The sequence below is a fragment of the Camelus bactrianus genome, chromosome 12 (genome assembly GCF_048773025.1).
Source record: "Camelus bactrianus isolate YW-2024 breed Bactrian camel chromosome 12, ASM4877302v1, whole genome shotgun sequence".
Classification (NCBI taxonomy): domain Eukaryota; kingdom Metazoa; phylum Chordata; class Mammalia; order Artiodactyla; family Camelidae; genus Camelus; species Camelus bactrianus.
The window spans coordinates 27,066,916-27,087,583 of NC_133550.1; the positions used below are offsets into that span (position 1 = coordinate 27,066,916).

The 20,668-nt window shown below is 42.4% G+C and overlaps 1 protein-coding gene across 8 annotated transcripts in view; it reads right to left on the bottom strand.

Moving 5' to 3' along the window:
* GRIP1 (glutamate receptor interacting protein 1) overlaps positions 1–20,668 on the bottom strand; it is a 615,139-nt gene that overhangs the window by 6,466 nt on the left and 588,005 nt on the right. For all 8 annotated transcript variants that reach the window (XM_074375094.1, XM_074375092.1, XM_074375093.1 and 5 more), the window contains one exon: positions 8,276–8,422. In XM_074375094.1, coding sequence (XP_074231195.1) covers positions 8,276–8,422 — 147 coding nt within the window. The remainder of the gene's footprint in view (positions 1–8,275; positions 8,423–20,668) is intronic.

The window sequence follows — 20,668 nt, forward strand, 5'->3', positions numbered from 1 at the left end:
CACTTTAGAGCTCAGGACTCTAACAGGTCCTTCAGACTTTGTCAAGGATAAATACAAACCTTGAAAGTCTTTTCTGTAAGTAGTAAGCCTTAGTGATTTGAACAAGCAAATTCCAACTGTTATTTATAAGCAGTAGGTATTGTTTATATTGTAATACCTAACTCAAAACTAAGTTTTAAAGTGAAGCTATGAGATCTCTAGTTTTGTCTGTTTATAAGTCTGTACACATTATCGATGTGAGACGTCTCTACTGCTAAAAAAAAAATACCAAAAATTAAGTTTATAAAAGAGCTTTGACTGACTTAAGTAAATGCTTACAAATTAACTATTTCTGAAATAAAAACTGGCCAACTTGATTTTCAGGTTCACGTGGACTGGGAGATATTCAGTATTAAGTTAATACCTGGTATTAAGTTTACGTTTGTTCTAATTAATATAGATGTCTTCAGTCATCAATATTGAGTATAATATCTTTACTGTACCTAGGTTTAATGAAAGTCAAATAAGATCTTGTTTGATCTGTTGCAGATTTATCAAAAGAATAATAGTAATTTGATGTGATAAAATTCTTAAACGAAACACAAATGAGGTAAGAGCTTTTGGGTAAATAGTTTAAAAATAAGTATATTTTAGAAATGTATGCTTAAGATAATCTCTACAAGTATTTGGCATCTTAAAATTCTAATGTGCTAAATTAAGTTAAGTGATGGGAGTTTATAAAATCGCTATGCCATTTTCAGATAAAATAAGATTGAAAAATGACTTGCTGAACATTGACTTCCTCTTACAGAGAAACTAAAGGTGTTTAGAAATATTAATAAATGTTTGGTGCCACCCTGAAATATTCTCTACTATTAAGGGAAACATCTCAGTATGCTAGGAAAGATGAGTGTGTAAAAGAAGGTATGAGGAATAGAATTATATTTTGTTAATGGAAAAATAGTGACTGTCCTGAAGCTGGTTACTTCTGAATGGAAGAGAAAATAAGAGACAAAATAATATGAGTATAGAAAGTTGTGAAGGCTTGGGGAAGACAGAGCCTGATAAAAAGAGTTTTGTACATGGTCGGGATTGGCTAAGTTCAGAATAAATTTAGTCAAAGTAAATGAATCTTAGAAGTAAGCTGGTACAAGACTAGATCTGGTTGTCTCTGTTAAGAGGACAAAGTTTTCTTAAAATGTTAATCCAGCCTTTAGTAACAGATTGTAAAGTTTCTTTTACCCCTGAAGTGATCTGTTCTGCATTTACCTTTTAAATATCTTCTTATTAACGAGTAAGTACTGTTTCACAGTGACCTGTGCTTTTATCTGACCAAGTATTTTAAAACTTTTTAACAAGCTTCCCAAATATCAAATTTTAATCAGAATTCTTTTGACCTCCACCTAAATCTGGAATGCCTCAGAGGGCCCCTGAAACATCCCAAAGAGAGGTTTTTAAACTAGTAAGTTTCATTTGGAATGTTAAGTTACATGGGAAGTATTGTCAAATAAATAAATCTTCTTAGGTTATATGGTATGAGAAAATGTTATTAAGAAAGATATTATAGAAATCATGTAAAATCCCTAAAAATCTGATAATGTCTGAAATGTTACCAGTCATAATTCTGGTTATTGTGACCAGGTTTCTTTATCGATTACGGTGTAACTAGGTGTTTAACCAGGCTTTAAACCTTTTGTCACTTATGGACATTTTATTCTGATGCCTTTGGAAAATGCTTTCTCAAGGAGATTTGCTGTTTTCTGGTAAGTTTCAGATTATAGCACTGAACTGGGTGAGAATTTTAAGTCTGATGGAGACTCTTATTTCATAAAACTTAACAGCAAAAAAAGGATTAGTTACATTAAACTGATTAAACTGATAAATATGGTTATAATTTATTTTGTCTGAAATATTACTGGCTTTTAATCTGTTTCCCAGATAAAAAGAAACCCTTCTCCTTAAGCTAATTATGACTCAGCAATTTGATAAATTATACCTATGTAAGCAGACTTGGAACAGTTATCTTTTCTCTCTGATCCCTCCAGAGACTGGAAACTCTTAGGTCCCCAGTGGCTCTATCAGATAATAGGAAGATCATCTCCTAACAGATACAGGAATCTCAAGGTATTTTATGGAACTTGAAAAGAAAAGAATTCACCTAAATCTAAATCTGTACGGCAAAATCTGTGACAAGCCCATAACGTGGTTTTCCTGGCCTTAGAAGACCTTATTAAAATTTCAGCTTGAGATTCCTTATAAAAAGTTCCAGCACAGCCAATTTAAAAGAGCCTATATGATCAAATAATCAGACTTAACTTGCAGACAAGTTAATCTTGATTTGGCTATATTTGATAAAATGAGGGTAACCTTAGAAAAAGATATTTCAGTGGATATTAAATTCTAGTTTTGTTAATTGAGGTCTGTATTTACTACGACTGACCAGATCATTCCTTGCTGTTATGTTACATTGCTGCAAAGTTTAATTAAATTATTAAAGGGACACTAGGTTTGTTTCTGAAGCTCAGTAATCCATCCTTGGATGAAGATCAGATGCCCCATGATCTACAACCAGGGGATTATACATACGGGAACAGACATGACTTAAAGAACTATCTCTAACCTGGATGGAAGGGCCCTTTATCAGGTACTCTTAACTAGACCATGCACAGCAAAAGCTAAAGAAAATTGACTTTTGGATTAATTTCCAGTTAGAAAGAGCCCCTTCACTGGACTGGCCTATAGAGGACTGCTCACCTTGAAACAATGCTCAAATGGAGAAGAAGCTACCAGACCAGGATTAGAAGAAGACGACATATGAGGTAGACAGCTGACCCAAGACACCGGACCAGGCCTGTGTACCAATTACTTTGATAATTGCTCATACCTTTGCTTATGAACTAATCCAATTGTTAGGTTTATGGTCAGTTACCTATATCTAGCACTTCTGTGTTACCTTGGTGGGTTTCCCTACTCCAAGGCTCTAACTAGATAGCCCTCAGGAAATTAATTCTGGGAAAAAAAAAATTATAGTTCTATTTAGGCCGCTGTTGACATTACAAGGTGAGAGCCCTCACCTGGCCAATTACTAATACCTGCTCTGAGGCTGGCCATAAATACAAACTTTCTTATAAGGTCACTCAAGCTCAATCAAGCCAACAGCAGAGTTTCAGCCAAAGAATATAACCTCCCTCAATTACGGAAACGACTTACATGGTTAACACCAGGTTATGGACGTTTAAGTTTAAAGGCTCTCTTACGTTGGAAAAAAATTAAACTATACTAAAGATAACCAGCCTAATAACACTAGGAAATTTGGCTGGGAGTCTCATGAATAATGCCGGTATAACGTCTTCCTTGAAGATAAGGATTGGTACAGAACAGACCTGGGGGTCAGATGACCTGGGAATACACTGAGCTGCACCTAATGGAAGTTTTCAGCTTAAATTACTTATGACCTTACTAATACTGCTAACTATATTTGAATTTTGCCGGTTTTACAAAATTGTTGCTTCTTGCATTATCAACAGTGTGACTGAGCCTCTGATAAAATAATGACTAGGGAACTTGAAACAGTAGACCAGCTACATACTTCTGTATGAGACCAGTGATTGTAATGGTGCAACTCTAGATATGGGAAGAAGCAACAAGAGGGAATATTTTCCTGGATCAGGATACATTAGTGATTAGTAATCAACAGGGCCTGATCCCTGTTGCCACTCATAATTGTTACGTCAACAGAATCTTCCTCCTGATCTAGGAATGAGTTTTCCTAGCACCATAGGACAAAACTGGTCATGAAATGTCTCCCAAAATTACTGGTCGAATTTAGGACGAAGGGGGAGCGCTGTAAACCAAAAATACTGCAAACTCTTATCAGTAAACAAAGAATACTGAAACCATCAAGCCATCAGCGGCTGCCGCCACCCCCCAGTGAAGACAATCCTGCAGCCCAGCCTCTGCAGCCACTCACAATGGTGCCCTCTGAGGGGACTCAGAATAAGAAAGGACAGGATACAGGCCCTAGATAGATAGCTGCTTGTCAAAGGAATGAGTTCAGTGAACCCAAATGTTTGCTTCCTCCCATACACAGAGAAAGAGCTAAATTCTTTAACTTGAGATGCCTGATTTTCTTTAGTTAACAACTAATCTTTTAATGTTCCACCAACCTGGTCTTTGTAGTAAAGCTCCTGTATATCCTGGCTCCTCCCCTGCCTCTTTGGAGCAGCCCCTCAGAGCGATCTGGGAGGCTGTCATCCCGGGCTCAAAGGGGTTCAAGTCCTCAGAAATGTCCGCCGAGTAAAACATAACTCTCAGCCTCCAGGTTGTGCATTTATTTCAGTCAACAGCTTAGTCAGGTGGACCTTATATAGACCTCTTTTGCTTAATTATGTTGTGGGATAGATAAATTTCAGTGGGGACTGCTTCCCCTGCTTGGTATTATAGGACTGGGCACATAAATCTGCCCCTCAAGAAATATGAATTAAACGTACTAAAGAAAATTAATAGGGTTACCTGAGCCGTACAATATAAAGTACAACTAAAAGCTAATATTCAGGGGCTAATAAAAATAATGGAGATTTACTCTAGGTTTAACTTGTAACCCAAGAAAGAGAGCCCTTGTTAAATGCCTTATGCAAGCCTTTGAAGACATGATAAAGTAAACACTAATGTTTTAAAACCTGGAACTCTTTGTTTGGAAGTTTCACTGATACAAAAAAGCAAATTAAGGGGATACAGTTGGACTTAGGTGACAGACCAGTTCTTTGGTGAACTAAATGCAACTGTCTTTGTCTTACAAATCAGAAATGTAAATACGACATTGACCTGAGACTGAACCTAATTAGATCAACAGAGTAAAACTTAAGGCCAAGGAAATTTTTGGCATTTGGAGCTCAGAACTCTGAGGGTTCCTTCAGACTTTCTCAAGGACAAATACAAACCTTCAAAGTCTTTTCCATAAATAGTAAGCCTTAGTGATTTGAACAAGCAAATTCAACTTATTCCAACTATTATTTATAAGCAATAAATTTATATTGTAATACCTAACTCATAACTAAGTTTTAAAGTGAAGCTATGAGGTCTCTAGTTTTGTCTGTTTATAAGTCTGTGTACACATTATAAGTATAAGATGTCTCTACTGCTAAAAAAAAATCAATTAAATTTATAAGAGAGTTCTATTTAATTGACTTAAAAGTAAGAGCTTACAAATTAAATATTTCTAAAATAAAAACTGGCCAAATTGACTTTCAGGTTCACGTGAACTGGGAAATATTCAATATTAAGTTTAATACCTGGTATTAAGTTTAGATTAAGTTTCTTGATCTAATTAGAGCCATCAATATTAAGTATAATACCTTTACTGTACCTAGGTTTAATGAAAGTCAAATCTGCAGCAGATATAATAACAGTAATTTGGTATGATACAATTCTTATAAGTACATTAAATACAAATGAGATAAGAGCTTTTGGGCAAATGCTTTAATTATATTTTAGGAAGGTATGCTTAAAATAATCTCTGCAAATATTTGGTATCATAAAATTCTAGAGTTGTGCTAAATTAAATGATGGGAGTTTATTAAATAACTAGGTCATTCCCAAATAAAGTAAGATATTAAAACATTACTTACTAAACATCGGCTTGCCTTTACAAAGAAGCTAAAGGTATTTGGTCCTATTGATAAATGTGTTTGGTGCCACCCTAAGAGATTTTCTATAAGGAAGCACATGATTTTATAAATTATTTATTGGCTACAGAACGCTAAGAAAGAAGACAATTCGTAATTGCTTATATCCTCGTTTTCACAGGAAATCAAGGATTTTAAGAGTTAAATGTTCTAATTTAGATATGTAAAGCTACTATAAAAAATTAAATATTTTGGCATACAGTAGAAAACCTGTTTTCAACAAAAGAAGGTATAAAAGATAAGACTGCATTTTGCTACTTAGAGTTGGTAGTTTCTAGATGGGAGAATTAAGCGATAAAATAATATGGATACAGAAAGTGATAGACTTGAGAAGGAATCCTAAAAGAGTTTTTTGTTAAAAACTGGTACGAGACTGGGTTTTAATTCTATATGTTACGAACAGTTTCTTAGAGTGCTACTTTTGGTACCAGATTGTGTGAGTGTGCTGCAAGTTATTTCTGTCTCTAGAACCATTGTCACTTCCGTAGAGTAGGCACTGTTTCACAGTGACCTATGGTTTTCTCTCACCACGTGTTTTCAAGCTTTAACAAGCTTTCCCAAATACCAAATTCTAAGGTTCTTTTGGCCTCCAGCTAACTTTGGGGTGCTTCAGAGGGCCCCTGAAACATCCCACAGAGATCTTAAACTAGCTAGACATATTTGGTATGTTAAGTTACTTAAAAAAATTGTCAAGTAACTGGAGATAAAACTTAGTCACTAAGTTAAAACCTTTTAGCTCCACAATATAACCTAATACAGTTATTTTAAAATTTGTATAAAATTCCTAGGAATCTAATAATCAGTATCAGTCATAATGCTAATTATTATCTTAAAATGTTGTATGTCAAAAATATCCAAGTTGCTTGTTAACTGCAGTATAATCAAATCTTTAACCTTGACATTTTAAGTCATTATATAAACATTTATATAAACAGTCATTGTTTTACTCTGATGCTTTTATAAAATGAAGATCCTCAGGAAGATTCATAAACAAGGGACTTTTAAAAAAGTTCCTGATAACTTTTAGATCATACCAGTGAGCTGGTAAATTATAAAACTCTAATGGAAACCTGATGACTTTATCCAGATAAATTAATTACATGGAACTAAGTGAACTGATAAATATGATTGATAAGCTTATGATTTTTGAGAAACATACTGGCCTTTATTCTCCAGGAAAACCTTTACTCTTACTCAGTGACCTACAACAAGTTGGTGAAGTATGCCTTTGTAAACAAGGATGAAGCATTCGTCTTTTTCTCTCCAATCTCCAGCTGGCTCCCCTGTGGATTTGAGGGTTACTGCAACCAGATTACAACTAGTTATACTGATCATTGTTGTAATTTGTTCTTTGTTTCTAAATTGTTATGCTCTGTATGAATTTATTAATACTCCTAACTGTATTACTTACTCTATTTTATAAGATTGTCATCTCTCACATTTCCCAATGTATAACTAGGCCTCAGACAAGATGGCCAAACATCTTGGAAAAACAGATCACAGTATAACCCTGTATAAAATAATTGTAATTAGTGTGATTCTAGGTATGGGATTGAGCAACAAGGGGAAACATTTCCTGGATCATAACAGACTGGTGAGACAGGCGATCCAGACAATTTTTGAGTGTCAACAGGGCCTGGCCCAACAACTAGCACTTTGAGTGGCATGTCACCACAGTCTCTGCCTGACCTAGGAATGAGCCTTCCTAGCGCCCAGGGGCAAAATTGGTCACGAAATGTCTCCCAAAATATTGGTCGAATTTAGGGCCAAGGGGGAGCAACCCTATCAGTAAACAAAGAATGCTGAAACCATCAAGTCCTCAGCGGCTGCCGCCACCCCCCAGGAAGACAAGCCTGCAGCCCGGCCTCTGCAGCAGCTCACAGTGGTGCCCTCTGAGGGGACTCAGAATAAGAAAGGACAGAATACTGGCCCTGGATAGCGAGGTGCTTGTCAAAGGAATAAATTCAATGAACCCAAATGTTTGCTTCCTCCCAGACATGGAAAAGTGCTAAATCTTTTAACTTGAGATGCCTGGTTTTCTTTAGTTAACAAGTAATCTTTTAACCTCCACTGACCTGGTCTTTGTTGTAAAGCTCCTGTATATCCTGGCTCCTCCCCTGCCTCTTCGCAGCAGTCCCTCAGAGCGATCTGAGAGGCTGTCATCCCAGGCTCGAAGCGGTTCCAGTCCTCAGAAATGTCCACCGAATAAAATAACTCTCAACTTTTAGGTTGTGCATTTATTTCAGTCGACAGACTTGTGCCCAAGCCGATCAGGCACCTTGGGGCTTGACCTTATAAATAAAACACCCTAACACCTGGCCCTCGGTGCTCACACAGCTACCCCTGGCCTGTGTGGCCCACTGCTGTCTGTGGCAGCGTAACTGTTAACCTTTCCCCTCGTCCCTTGCCCTGGCACTCACACAGCCATCTCCCATCGGTGTGGCCTGCTACTGTCTATGGCAGCATACCCTAATAAACCCTTCTATTCTTACACTTAGTCTCTGGTAAATTCTTTGTCAGACCCACATCTGTGGGTGGCCCCGCTGTGTCCCACAACAGGCACTGGTTGAATAAGACTGAAGAGTTAATTAAAATTCCACCTGAGGTCTTACCTGTAAGAGCCTGTCATAGGGCTTTAAGCCACCAAGATCTCCTGGCCCAGCTGGGCGAATGTTTTTGACGTAGACTCCTTTCTCCAGCAGGCCGTCTGCTACACTGAACCCGAAGTCCTCCATGTCAGAGCCCTTGTACAAGGTCACCTGGAAAGTGAAAAAAGTGGGAAAGGGACATTTAAGTACTTTGAGGACTTTTGCTTTTGGAGCTTTTCAAACTGATTTCAGTAACAATGGATTTGCAATGTATTAGGCAGCTCCTCCCATCCCTGAAGCTTTTTCCATTCTCTAAACATCCTTGGAATTTATAAAATCCAACCCAGAACTGGAAAAGGAGAAGAAGAAATGCTGGGGAGTTCTGGTCTTTTTAATATTTTTTAAATTGCAGTCATCAGGTATATATAGGTGAGAATTTCCCCAGGGCATGCTGACTTCTCCTGAAGCAACCCAAAGGTTTTGGGAGGAGACCGGGTTGGCCCTTTGCAGCTGCCAGATGTCAGAACTCAGCCAAAGGCCTTTCCTTCCTGCCACTGTGCCCGGTGCTGTGCTGGGAACAGCGCTCAGTAGATCTTCTGCCTCTGAGCAAGTGGCAGGAAGTCCCCAGTGCTTCAGTACTGTGGACAAGATGGGACTTAAGAGTTCTGAAAGCGTTCCTGTAAGGAACACCCAGCTCTGGGGCCTGGCTTGAGTGTCTCTCTCAGTCCTTGTCCTGGGTTTGGTTTAGCAACTCAAGGCATTCACCCTTCTCACCTATGAGCCTGGGGTGGCCCTCTGTGCGAGGCCAGTACTGCCAGCTAAAGCTTCTCCCAACCACCGTTCCTCCACCTGACCATCTGCAAGTGTTAGTCTGAGGTGTATACATTTATCAAGTCATTCATATGTTCGTCAAATGTGTACTGCGTCCCTCCATGTTCTAAGCATAGTTCCAGGTGCTGGGAAACAGCAGTGAATGAGAGAAGACCCTGCCTTCCAGCGGCAAACGCATTTAATACGTAATGTTCACTGCGACCCATGGCGCTGGATGCCAGGCAACGTACTCAGTGCATCACACTCACTTAACACTTTAAAGTGACTGCTGTTTTTAGGAAAAGAAAGTAAAGAAATAATCCCTTTAAAAGTTGCATCCAAAAGAATAAAATACTTAGGGATAAATCTGACCAAGGAGTTGAAAGACATGGAGAACTACAAAACATTGATTAAGGAAATTAAAGAGGACTTAAAGAAATGGAAAGATATCCCATGCTCACAATAGCCAAGACATGGAAACAGCCTATATGTCCATCGACAGAGGACTGGATAAAGATGTGGTATATTTATACAATGGAATATTATTCAGCCATAAAAACTGACAATATAATGCCATTTGCAGCAACATGGATGTTCCTGGAGAATGTCATTCTAAGTGAAATAAACCAGAAAGAAAGAAGAATACCGTATGAGGTCGCTCATATGCAGAATCTTTAAAACAAACAAAAAACCAACAGAAACAGACTCATAGACATAGAATACAAACTTGTGGTTGCCAGGTGGACGTGGGGTGGGAAGGGACAGACTGGGATTTCAAAATGTAGAATAGATATAAACAAGATTGTACTGTGTAGCACAGGGAAATATATACAGGATCTTGTGGTAGTTCACAGCGAAAGAGAATGTGACAATGAATGTATGTATGTTCGTGTATAACTGAAAAATTGTGCTTTACACTGGAATTTGACACAACATTGTGAAATGACTATAACTCAGTAAAAAAATGTTAAACTTAAAAAAAAAGATATCCCATGCTCTCGGATTGGAAGAATCAATATAGTTAAAATGGCCATACTGCTGAAGGCAATCTACAGATTTAATGTGATCCCTATCAAATTACTCAGGACATTTTTCACAGAACTAGAACAAACCTAAAATTTATATGGAATCACAAAAGACTGAGAATTGCCAAAGCAATATTGAAGAAAAAGAGGAGGAATAATCCTCCCAGACTTAATATAATACCACAGAGCTACAGTCATCAAAACAGAATGTTACTGGCATAAAAACAGACATATGGATCAATGGAACAGAATAGAGAGCCCAGAAATAAGTCCACAGACCTCTGGTCAATCTTCAACAAAGGAGGCAAGAATGGAGAAAAGACAAGTCTCTTCAGCAAGTGGTGTTGGAAAAATGGGACAGCAGCATGTAAATCAATGAATTTAGAACACTCCCTCACTCCATACAGAAAAATAGACTCAAAATGGCTTAAAGACTTAACTATAAGATAAGACACGATAAATCTAGAAGAAAACATAGGGGAAACATTCTCTGACATAAATCTTAGAAATGTCCTTCTAGGGCAGTCTACCCAGGCAATAGAAATAAGAGCAAAAATAAACAGATGGGACCTAACTAAACAAGCTTTTGCACAGCAAAGGAAACCATAAGCAAAACAAAACAACATACAGAATGGGAGAAAATATTTGCAAATGATGCAAACAACCCAATCCAAAAATGGGCAGAGGACCTAAACAAGCAGTTCTCCAATGAAGATATACAAATGGCCAATAGGCACATGAAAAATGCTCAATATCACTAATTATCAGAGAAATGCAAATCAAAACTTCAGTGAGGTATCACCTCCCACCAGTCAGAATGGCCATCATTCAAAAGTCTACAAACAATAAATGCTGGAGAGAGTGTGGAGAAAAGGGAACCCTCCTACACTGCTGGTGGGAGTGTAGTTTGGTGCAGCCATTAAGGAAAACAGCATGGAGATTCCTCAAAAAACTAAAAATAGATTAACCATATGATACAGCAATCCCACTTCTGGGTATATATCCAGAAGGAACTCTTAGTCGAAAAGATACATGCACCCCAATGTTCATAGCAGCACTATTTACAATAGCCAAGACATGGAAGCAACCTAAATGCCCATTGACAGATGACTGGATAAAGTAGTTGTGGTATATTTATACAAGGGAATACTACTCAGCCATAAAAAAGAATAAAAGAATACCATTAGCAGCAATATGGATGGACCTGGAGATCATCATTCTAAGTGAAGTAAGCCAGAAAAAGAAAAATACCATATGCTATCACCTATATGTGGAATTTAGCAACAACAACAACAAAGGACACTATGAACTCATCTACAAAGCAGAAACAGACTTACAGAGACAGTAAACAATCTAATGGTCACCAGGGACAGTGGGTGGGGAGGAATCAATTTGGGAGTTTCAGATTTACAAATGTTAGCCACTATATATAAAAATCGATTTTAAAAAAAGTTTCTTCAGTATAGCACAGGGAACTATGTTTGATACCTTGTAATAACCTTTAATGAAAAAGAATATGAAAACAAATATATGTATGTACATGCATGACTGGGACATTGTGCTGTACACCAGAAGCTGACACATTGTAATTGACTGTACTTCAGTTAAAAAAATAAAGGCTCAGACTTTAGCCCCCCATCCCCTAGGAAAAAAAAAAAAAAGTGACTGCTATTTTTACTAAGGTTTACCAGATGCCCTCCGCAGAAACTGTTGCACACATCAAGCAATGATTTGGGTTTGCTTTTTAACTAATTGTTTTAAAATGTATATTAAAAATTTTTTGAATAAAATTTTTTATATATTTCATTTTTTTATCACAAACAATATATGAATACATTCTCATAAAAGAGTCGAAGAATTCAGAGCTATACAGGGCAAAATGTGAAGATTAAAACCTTCTAACAGGTTTATTTTTTTATACCTAATTGTTTTACTTCAGAGAAGTATGGAATATTGAAGGAAATACAAAAGTGGTCATTTGTGGATTTTTATTTCACTGGACCGAGAACTAAAATACCAAGCTGGCTGGGTCAATCCTAATCACCAGGCAGCCCTAGTGGTTACTGCCATATTATAGGTGAAGAAATTCAGTTTTATAAAGGTGAAGTAACTCGGCCAAGTTCTCAAAGGTAGTGAATGGTAGGGCTATGTCTGTCCGACTCCAGGCACTTAACCATCATACTCTTCTGCCACTCAAAATGCCTTATTTCATAGCCTAAGATGTACTTTTTTTCATACTTTAAATTCTCTGAAATCAGACTTTTATAGTCAATTGCATCTTCAATCCTATGAAAGAGGGTGCATCAACATTCTCACCCCTACCTGCCTCTTTCCCACAGTACACTTTAGAAGGGACAGAATTTTGTTACATATTTGCTTTGAGGAAAAACAAAATGTGTCTTGCCAATTAAAGAGTGATCCTGACCAGAAGCATCGACACCTCTGAGGAGCGTCTGAAGATACGAATCTCAGACCCTGCTCCCAGTTGGCACCTGCCCGTTTCTCTGCACACTTAAGTTTGCCCTACATGGTACTTCACTCACCAGAGGGGCTAGTGCGTGTTCTGGAGAAGGAGGTGAGGGAACTCCAGCTTAGTGAGATGATGCTTTTTGCAAGCCCACTCTATTATCAGAGTGTGTCTGCGAATGCACGTGCGTGCGTGTTTGGACACGTGCGCAGTGGACCCTATGGTGTGCCACAGGCACTGTCTGAAGGACTGAGGGTATATAGCAAGTGAAAAAAACAAGACACAGCTATAAACAACACAGCTGTCACGCGTTCACAGTCCAGTGAAGATACCTGACTTAATCATCATCATCACCCTGCCAGATGGGCCAGAATCACAATTTTAAGTGAGGTAGTGTATATAAAGTTTTAAAATCTGAAATGACCTGGTATCTGTAGAGGTGAGACCGGAAGGAAAGGGGCAGAGCGTGAACGCAGGTAAATGAAGGGGGCACAACTGCTGGGATGACAGAGACCAGCTGAAACCAAGGCGGCCTTGAGAACAGTCGAGCCATTGACCTTCAGCTCATTCCACCTTCACTGTAATACTAAAAACCCCTCCCCCCTACACCACGACTGTTCCCAAATGGACCATGAAAGGCCATAGCTTGATGGGCAGATGGAGATTATGCCTTTGAGGTCCCTCACAGAAGGGATGAAAAGGTATGTTAAGCCCGTTAATGATGACAAAGTCTGAGAAGGAAGATGAAAAGGATGAGGATCCAGCGCTCTTCCAGGGCCTCCTGGCGGAAGCCTTTAGTGTACTAGTACCGATCTCAACACCCGCAAAGGGCGAGTACCAGTAAGCACCAATCTTACCGCTCAGTCTGCACCAGACATTGGGGGAAAGTTACCAAAAGCAGCTGTGGGGCCCCAAGCCCTCACGGATCAGCTCATATACTTGGCCACTGGAGAATTTAACAACCGAGATAGGGTTGAGAAGGCAGAAAGGATTCAGGGACAACACCGAAAGGTACAGATACTGGCGGCAGCCCTACCCCCTGCACCACCTCAGGGTTACGCCCCCTTGTGAAATCCCATGGTGAGGGCAGCTTCTAGAAAATCTGGATCAGAGCCACTGCCCCACTGAGAAGGGACCCATTTTAAATGCAGCCAGGAGGGCCACTGGAAGGACGAATAGCCCCTGTATGGGAAAAGTCCACCAGGACCTGCCCCGTATGCAAAGGGCCACTGGAAGTGGGATGGTCCCCAGTCCTGAAGGGGACTTGGGGCTCCCAAACCAATGACAGCTCAGAGGACCAAAGACTGACAGTCCAGGGAGCCTCCCTGGCTCCCAGAAGACACCTGGTGCTTTTCTTGAAGGAACCTCAGGTAACCCTTGATGTGGCAGGTTGGGAAGTTATTTATTTTTTTTATTAGATACTGGGGCCACCTACTCTGTGCTGATTTCCCTGGACCCTTGTCCTCCCAACCCTGTATAATAACGGGGATCAATGGACAGTCCAAAACCACGCAGTTCACTGCCTATCTCAGCTGCTTCTAGGAAGTTTCACCTTTACACACCAATGCCTGCCTATGAATGAATGCCCTGTCCCCTTGTTGGGAAGGGGTTTGCTCACTGAATTCCAGACAGTAGTTCAATTTGGAGACGCCCTCGGAGAAGCCATGCATTAGGAGAAACAATTGCTCTTGGCCTTGGGAGCCTGCCTCAACCTCAAGTAAGAGGGGTGTCTCCGTCCCACTCCATATTGTTTCTCACGTAAACCTCTCTGTCTGGGACACTGAGGTTCTGGGTGGAGCTGCTAATGTGCCCTCAGCTCAGATTTCATTGAAACCCAATGCTGATTACCTATAGAAAAGACAGTATTCCTGGAGGCCCAAGGCCAAATGAGGCATCCAAACTTTAATAGCTACGTTCTTAAAATACGGGCTGTTACAACCCTGCCAATCTCCATTTAATACCCCCATTCTGCCCATAAAAAAGCAAAGTGGAGAATACAGGTTTGTTCAGGATCTGAGGGTAGTTAATGAGGCAGTGGCTCCAGTTCACACGATAGTCCTTAATCCATAACCATACCGACCCAGTACATGCAAATGCATTCCAGAAAATGCATGCTGTTTTACAGTGCTGAGCCTAAAGGACGCCTTCTGTTGCATTCTCCTGCACCCAGACTCTGAATATCTGCCTTGGAGTGGACAGATCCAGACACTCGTAACAGTTCCCAGCTAACCTGGACAGTGTTGTTCCAAGGCCCGCACCTGTTTGGGAACGCATTAGCAAAGGAATGAAGAGAAGCGCAGTTGTGGGTGGGACCCTCCTACACTACATGCACGATCTCCTCATTTCCAGTCCCACTAGGGAGGACCCAGATAAAAATACCATTCAGGTCCTCAGCTTCCTAGGGGACTGAGTGTACTGAGTCTCTCTACACAAGGCCCAGATTTCTACCCAACAGGTAAAGGACCTGGGATATGTGCTCATCTCTGAGACAAGGACTGTAGTCCAGGACCAAAGAGAAGCAATCAGAACCCTTCAACAACCTCCTCCCCCAGTTTCCAGGCTGAGCAGCAACCGAGGGCCTTTCTGGGGATGGCAGGATTTTGCAGGATCTGGATACCTGGATTTGGGCTCATAGCAAGTCCTTTCTATGAGGACCTAAAAGGAGGTGACCATGAACCCCTCAACGGGGATGGAAACTGCCAACAGGACTTCCTAGCTCTAAAACAAAAATTAGGGACTGCCCTGCATTGGGTCTCCTGAACTTAGAAAAGCCTTTACCCTCTATATAGCCAAGAGACAAGGGGTAGCCCTGGGGGTTTTCATCCGAAAACCCAGGGACCTCTGTAGACCAATAGCTCGTTTCTCAAAACAGGTTGCTCAGGTGGCCACTGGATGGCCAGGCTGTCTTAGGGCAGTGGCCACCACTGCTCTACTAGAAGAGGCCCATAAGTTCACCCTGGGACAGTCACTGGAAGTCCTAAACTCCTCCCCAGGTACAAGGAGTCCTAGAAGCAAAAGGACACCGATGGCTGACAGGTGGACAACTGGCTAAACACCAAGCCCTCCTGCTAGGCACCCCAGGCGTAACTCTCCAGGTCTGTCAGTCCTGAACCCAGCTCCTCTAACGCCGCACCGCCATCCCACGGGTCCCTTGCTCACTCCCGTGTGGAGACAACTGACAAGTTTAGCCCTAGGCCTGACCTCAAGGATGACCCCTGACCAATCCCGAAGCAGAACGGTTTACTGATGGAAGCAGATTCATACCCAAAGGGGTGAGAAAGAAAGGCCGGCTACACCACAGTCAGCCGCAGACAGTCGAGTCTGGAGCTCTGCCCTCTCACACTCCCGCCGAGTGGATTGCCTTGCCCAGAGCACAGCAGCTGAGAAAGGGATGCGAATATGAATATATATATATACCGATTCCAAGTGTGGCTTCCCGGTGCTCCGTGCCCATACTGTCTATGGACAAAAAGGGGACTACTAACAGCCAAAGGGCTCCCTATAAAACATCAAGCAGAAATTCTAGGCCTCCTAGCAGCGGGCTAGCCTTCAAAGCAGGCTGCAGTCATTCACCACAGAGGCCACCCAAAGGGCAGCACCTCCCTTATATGGGGACACGCCCTGGCCGACAAGGCGGCTGAGACTGCAGCCAAAGCACAGCCGGTCTTACCAGCTGCAGCTCCCACGCCCACGGTCCCCCCCCCCCCCCCCGCCACCAGCGGTGCATCTTATTCACCTGAAGACCTCAGGTGGGCTACACATACGGGGCTGGAACGAGACCTCTCAGGGTGGCTGGCAAAAGATAACAAGCTTCTCGTTCCTGGGGCCACGCAATGAAAAACAAGCACTTCCACGAAACCTCCCACTTAGGATGAGACTCTGTATGCAAACTGGTTACTCAGGTGTGCCTGGGTGAGGGCCTGCCCCAAACTGTTAAAACTGTCACCAGAGCTTGCGAACTTTGTGCCTGCAGTGACCCAGGAAGCCACCCCATACCTCAGCCCATACAACATCGGGGGACGAGGGGCCGACGGACTTGACCCAGATGCCCCACGCAGGGGATGGACATACCTACTGGTATGCACAGACACCTTTACAGTTGGATAGACCCTTCCCCTAGCACTGAAAAGACCACAGAAGTATCCAAATTCCTGCTTAAAGAGAGAATTCCAAGATTCGAGTTACCAAGAAGACTGCAGAGTGGTGGTGGACCTTCCTTCACTACCAAGGTGACCCGACAGGTTTCCTGAGCTCTGGGTATTAACCACTACCCCTATTTTCCTGGAGGCCCCAATCCTCAGGCAAAGGAAGAAAAAGCAAATGATGATGTAAAAAGAATGCTTGCTAAGCTGTGCCGAGAGAAAACCTGGGTCTCCCGCCTCCCTTGTGGCCCTTCTATGGACCAGCATGGCCCCAAAGGGAATTTTAAAAGGTAGCTCATTGGAAATGACCTACGGGAGGCCCTTTTTTGACTTCAGATCTCTCGTTTGACGAGGAAACCCACAGGCTGGTCTCTCACATTGTTAGCTTGAGCTGAGTTCAAAGGGCCCTCCAAGAATATGGAAACAAAGGGCTGCCCACCCCCACAAAAGAAAAGGCTGAGGTCCTCATCTGGTCAGGGGACTCTGTCCTACTAAAAACTTGGCAAGAAGGGTCTCCTGAGGCCCAGCCACAGCCAAAATGGAAGGGACCACACAGCAAGTGTTACTGAGTACCCCACCTGCAGTCACGCTATGGAGGGTTTCTAGTGGGCACCTCTGTCTAGAATAAAGCCCATATAAGTCCCAACAGGAACCAGAAGAAGCCTCCCGTGAGCCAGTGGAAGACCTCAGATAACTGTTCAAGAGAACAGATACGTGACTTCATGTGGCCGTGGTGATCTTTTTGTTTCTGATTGTCATGCTCTTATTCTGCTGCTTTTCAGAACCCTCTCTTCCTGGTAAACATCTGCTTTGGCCCTGCTGGGTCTGAAAAAAAAAAATCTAGTAATATGATGTCGAAAGCCATGATACTCCAAGTAGGGCAGCGGACGACAGTTGTGGCTCGGGGGGAGGGGAAAGTAATGCTTTAGTACACATATCTGAAATAGTCAGCTGGGGAGAAAAACTAGCTCATTGTTGATTCTGCCACAATAACTCTGGCTTACAGCAATCATTACAGGTGCAAACAGGTACGTCCAACAGGAGCTCTGCCAAGTCAAACACATGGAAACCTCCTCCCCCACCTACAGGACTGCAGTGGGCAGTACTTTGCCCAATACTTTGCCTATGTTTAACTCTCTTTAAAAAGTGACATAACCTTCCTGTTAATCACGGCTACTTTTGTTATCTAGAGAACGAGTCATACTTCCAACGCCACGGCACTTAGCGGTCCTCTAGGCTGTGGTGGCCCCTCTGAACAGTCCCCGGCCACCAGGTAGTAACAGCACCATCCAGTGAGTGTGTTTTAGGACCTGGACCCAAACCACATTCCCACAAATGCCTCCACTCCGTGTGCTTATAATGAAGCCCGGGTCCGCAGTGCCTACGGGACAGGGATGGAATGGCCTCAAGGTTAGGCTAGAAATTGTTGGGCTCTGTGGAAGCAGTGGGTCAAACCCTCTTACTGCACCACCTCATTCAAGTCCAGGGCATGGAATACTCCCACACGGAACTATTCTGAATGTACGAAGGGGCCCTTGTCCCCACATTGCGTTCATAACCCGTCCTTCCACGGACCCGGACGGCTGCTTCCTTGTCAAGCTCTTCTATTCCCAGATTGCTTACTGCACCTTCAGGCTACGTGGCGCTCCCCAGAATGAGGGCCCAAAGACAAAGACAATCTGGCCCCAACGTAAATGCTTATTTCCCCTCATATCGATAAAGAATGGCACGAGGGAGCCTACACATTAGGACATTTGGTCCCACTCACAGGCACAATATACAATAATACTCAATACAGTCCCAGGGGCCGTCAGATTAATACCGGCAGGAAGAGGACTTGTGCGGGGATGGCAGCTTTGCCTACCATGAAGTAACCCTAGAAATCTAACCAGCACTTTAAAGACACTAGCCCTGACCACTGGAAATGCCCTAAACAGACTTTCAACTTCTTGATTATTCTTTTCCATTTTTAGGGGGGGAGGTAATTAGGTTTACTTATTTATTTATTTTTAGAGGAGTACTGGGGATTGAATCCAGGACCTTCTGTGTGCTAAGCATGTGCTCTACCACTTAAACTATATCCTCCCCGTGAACTTCTTTAAATTCACTGGCCGATGTGGTTATGGACAGCAGATTGGCCTTGGACTACTTGCTGGCCAAGCAGGGTGGTGTTTGGTGGTCATAAACAAAACCTGCTGTACCTACGTCAATAACTTGGGCCAGACATAGATGGACGTCGGAAAGACTTATGAACAGGCACCACGGTTACACCAGGGTCAGACTCTAAGGTCGCCCTGTGCCCTGTTAAGAGTGCCCTGCCTAGCCTTGCCTGGGTCCTGCCCCTCCTGGGCCCACTGCCTCTTTAACCACTTGGTAAAGTCCACGTCTTCCAGATCACAGCGGTTCCATGTCAAAATGATGGCTATGCAAGAATTCCAGCCCATAAGCCCTCGGACTTAAAAGAGAAGCGGTCTTGCCTTTGGGACCCCCAGACCAGGCATCCAGAGATCTTTATCCCCTGACAGGCAGGGTTGATACCCAGCCTTGAGGCAGCTACAGAAGAAGGACCACCCCGCTTTGTTTCCCATAAACACGAGACTAACATCTCTGAGTAGGGGAATGACTCAGGAGGGAAAGGGGCAGGACACAAACGCCAGATCAATGAAGAAGGGGGCACAGCTCTTGGGGTGGGATAAAGACTGGCTGGAACCAAGGTGGCTTTGCGAATAGTCCAGTCATTGACAGTTAGCTCGTTACACCTTCACTGTAATGCTAAAAAATCACTCCCCTTACTCCGTGACAGTGCTGAGATGGCCCATGAAAGGCCAAAAAGTGGGCAGTGGCCTTTGTAAATAATATAATTTATTATTTTAATGTTATATATTATAATATTTATATTATATAATACACAACATTTTATACTATATATTTACATTGTTATATACATTATAATTACATATTTATTTGTAATAAATTATTTTTAATAAATTATATTTAGGGAAGGGCCCCCTAAAGAGCAGGGATATTATTCCCATGTATGAAATTACTTCGCCCATAAAACCCTACGACACCCTCCACCCCCCATGCCCCTTGGCCTCTCTCACTTTGAGACAGCCTGCATTCTGCCAAGGAGTAAGTATCCCCCTAAATAAACTTGCTTTTGTTTTTCTTTGACTTACTCTTGAATTCTTCCCTCCTAAAAGCCAAGCACCCTCGCTTGGCAGTCTATCCTGAGGACTCCTGCGGGTCCCTAGACGTGACATTTCCCTCTTCTGCAGCAAAAGGATGACTTTTGTGGCTCTCAGTTATACAAGCAGAGAGTAGAAAGTCCTACCTCACTATAGAAGTGTGTGTGTGTGTGTGTGTGTGTGTGTGCGCGCGCGCATGTGCAGCTTAGTAAAATCTAGCCCCCACACCACATATGATGGGCACGGGGAGAAGTAAGTTAAATGGCATGAATGAGAGAGTATCCCCTCCCCTCAAAGCAAAACTCATCAGGAAGGGAAGAGACATCTCTGTTGCTGACCAGGGCTCAGGCAAAGGCCTGAGGGGAGTATGAGGGAGATAACCCAGCATGCTCCTTGAAGGGGGGCAAGGATCTTTGTTTCGTTCACTGATGTATCCCAAACCCCTACGATGGTGCCTGCTACAAAGCAGGGTATTTTGTAGAATAAATGAAATGACTGGTTCTGACATGTCATGTGGTTGAGTTTGGAAGCTAGTCAGAACTGGCCATGATGTGCTGTGTGAGTGTGAACCGAGAGGGATTTAATTCTGAGGTTCAAACCACGCCCCACCTCCCCAGCCCCAGGGTCTTGCTGGAAATTAGCAAGGCCTGAAGCTCCTGGGTGGCTGAGGCCTGGCAGGACAAAGCTCCATGGTGACACCATGTGGCCATGAGAGGTGAGAGCACTTCTGACCTTGGAGCCAGACCTGCCCTACCCTGGAGCTAAGGAAGCCCCATTCTTGGAAG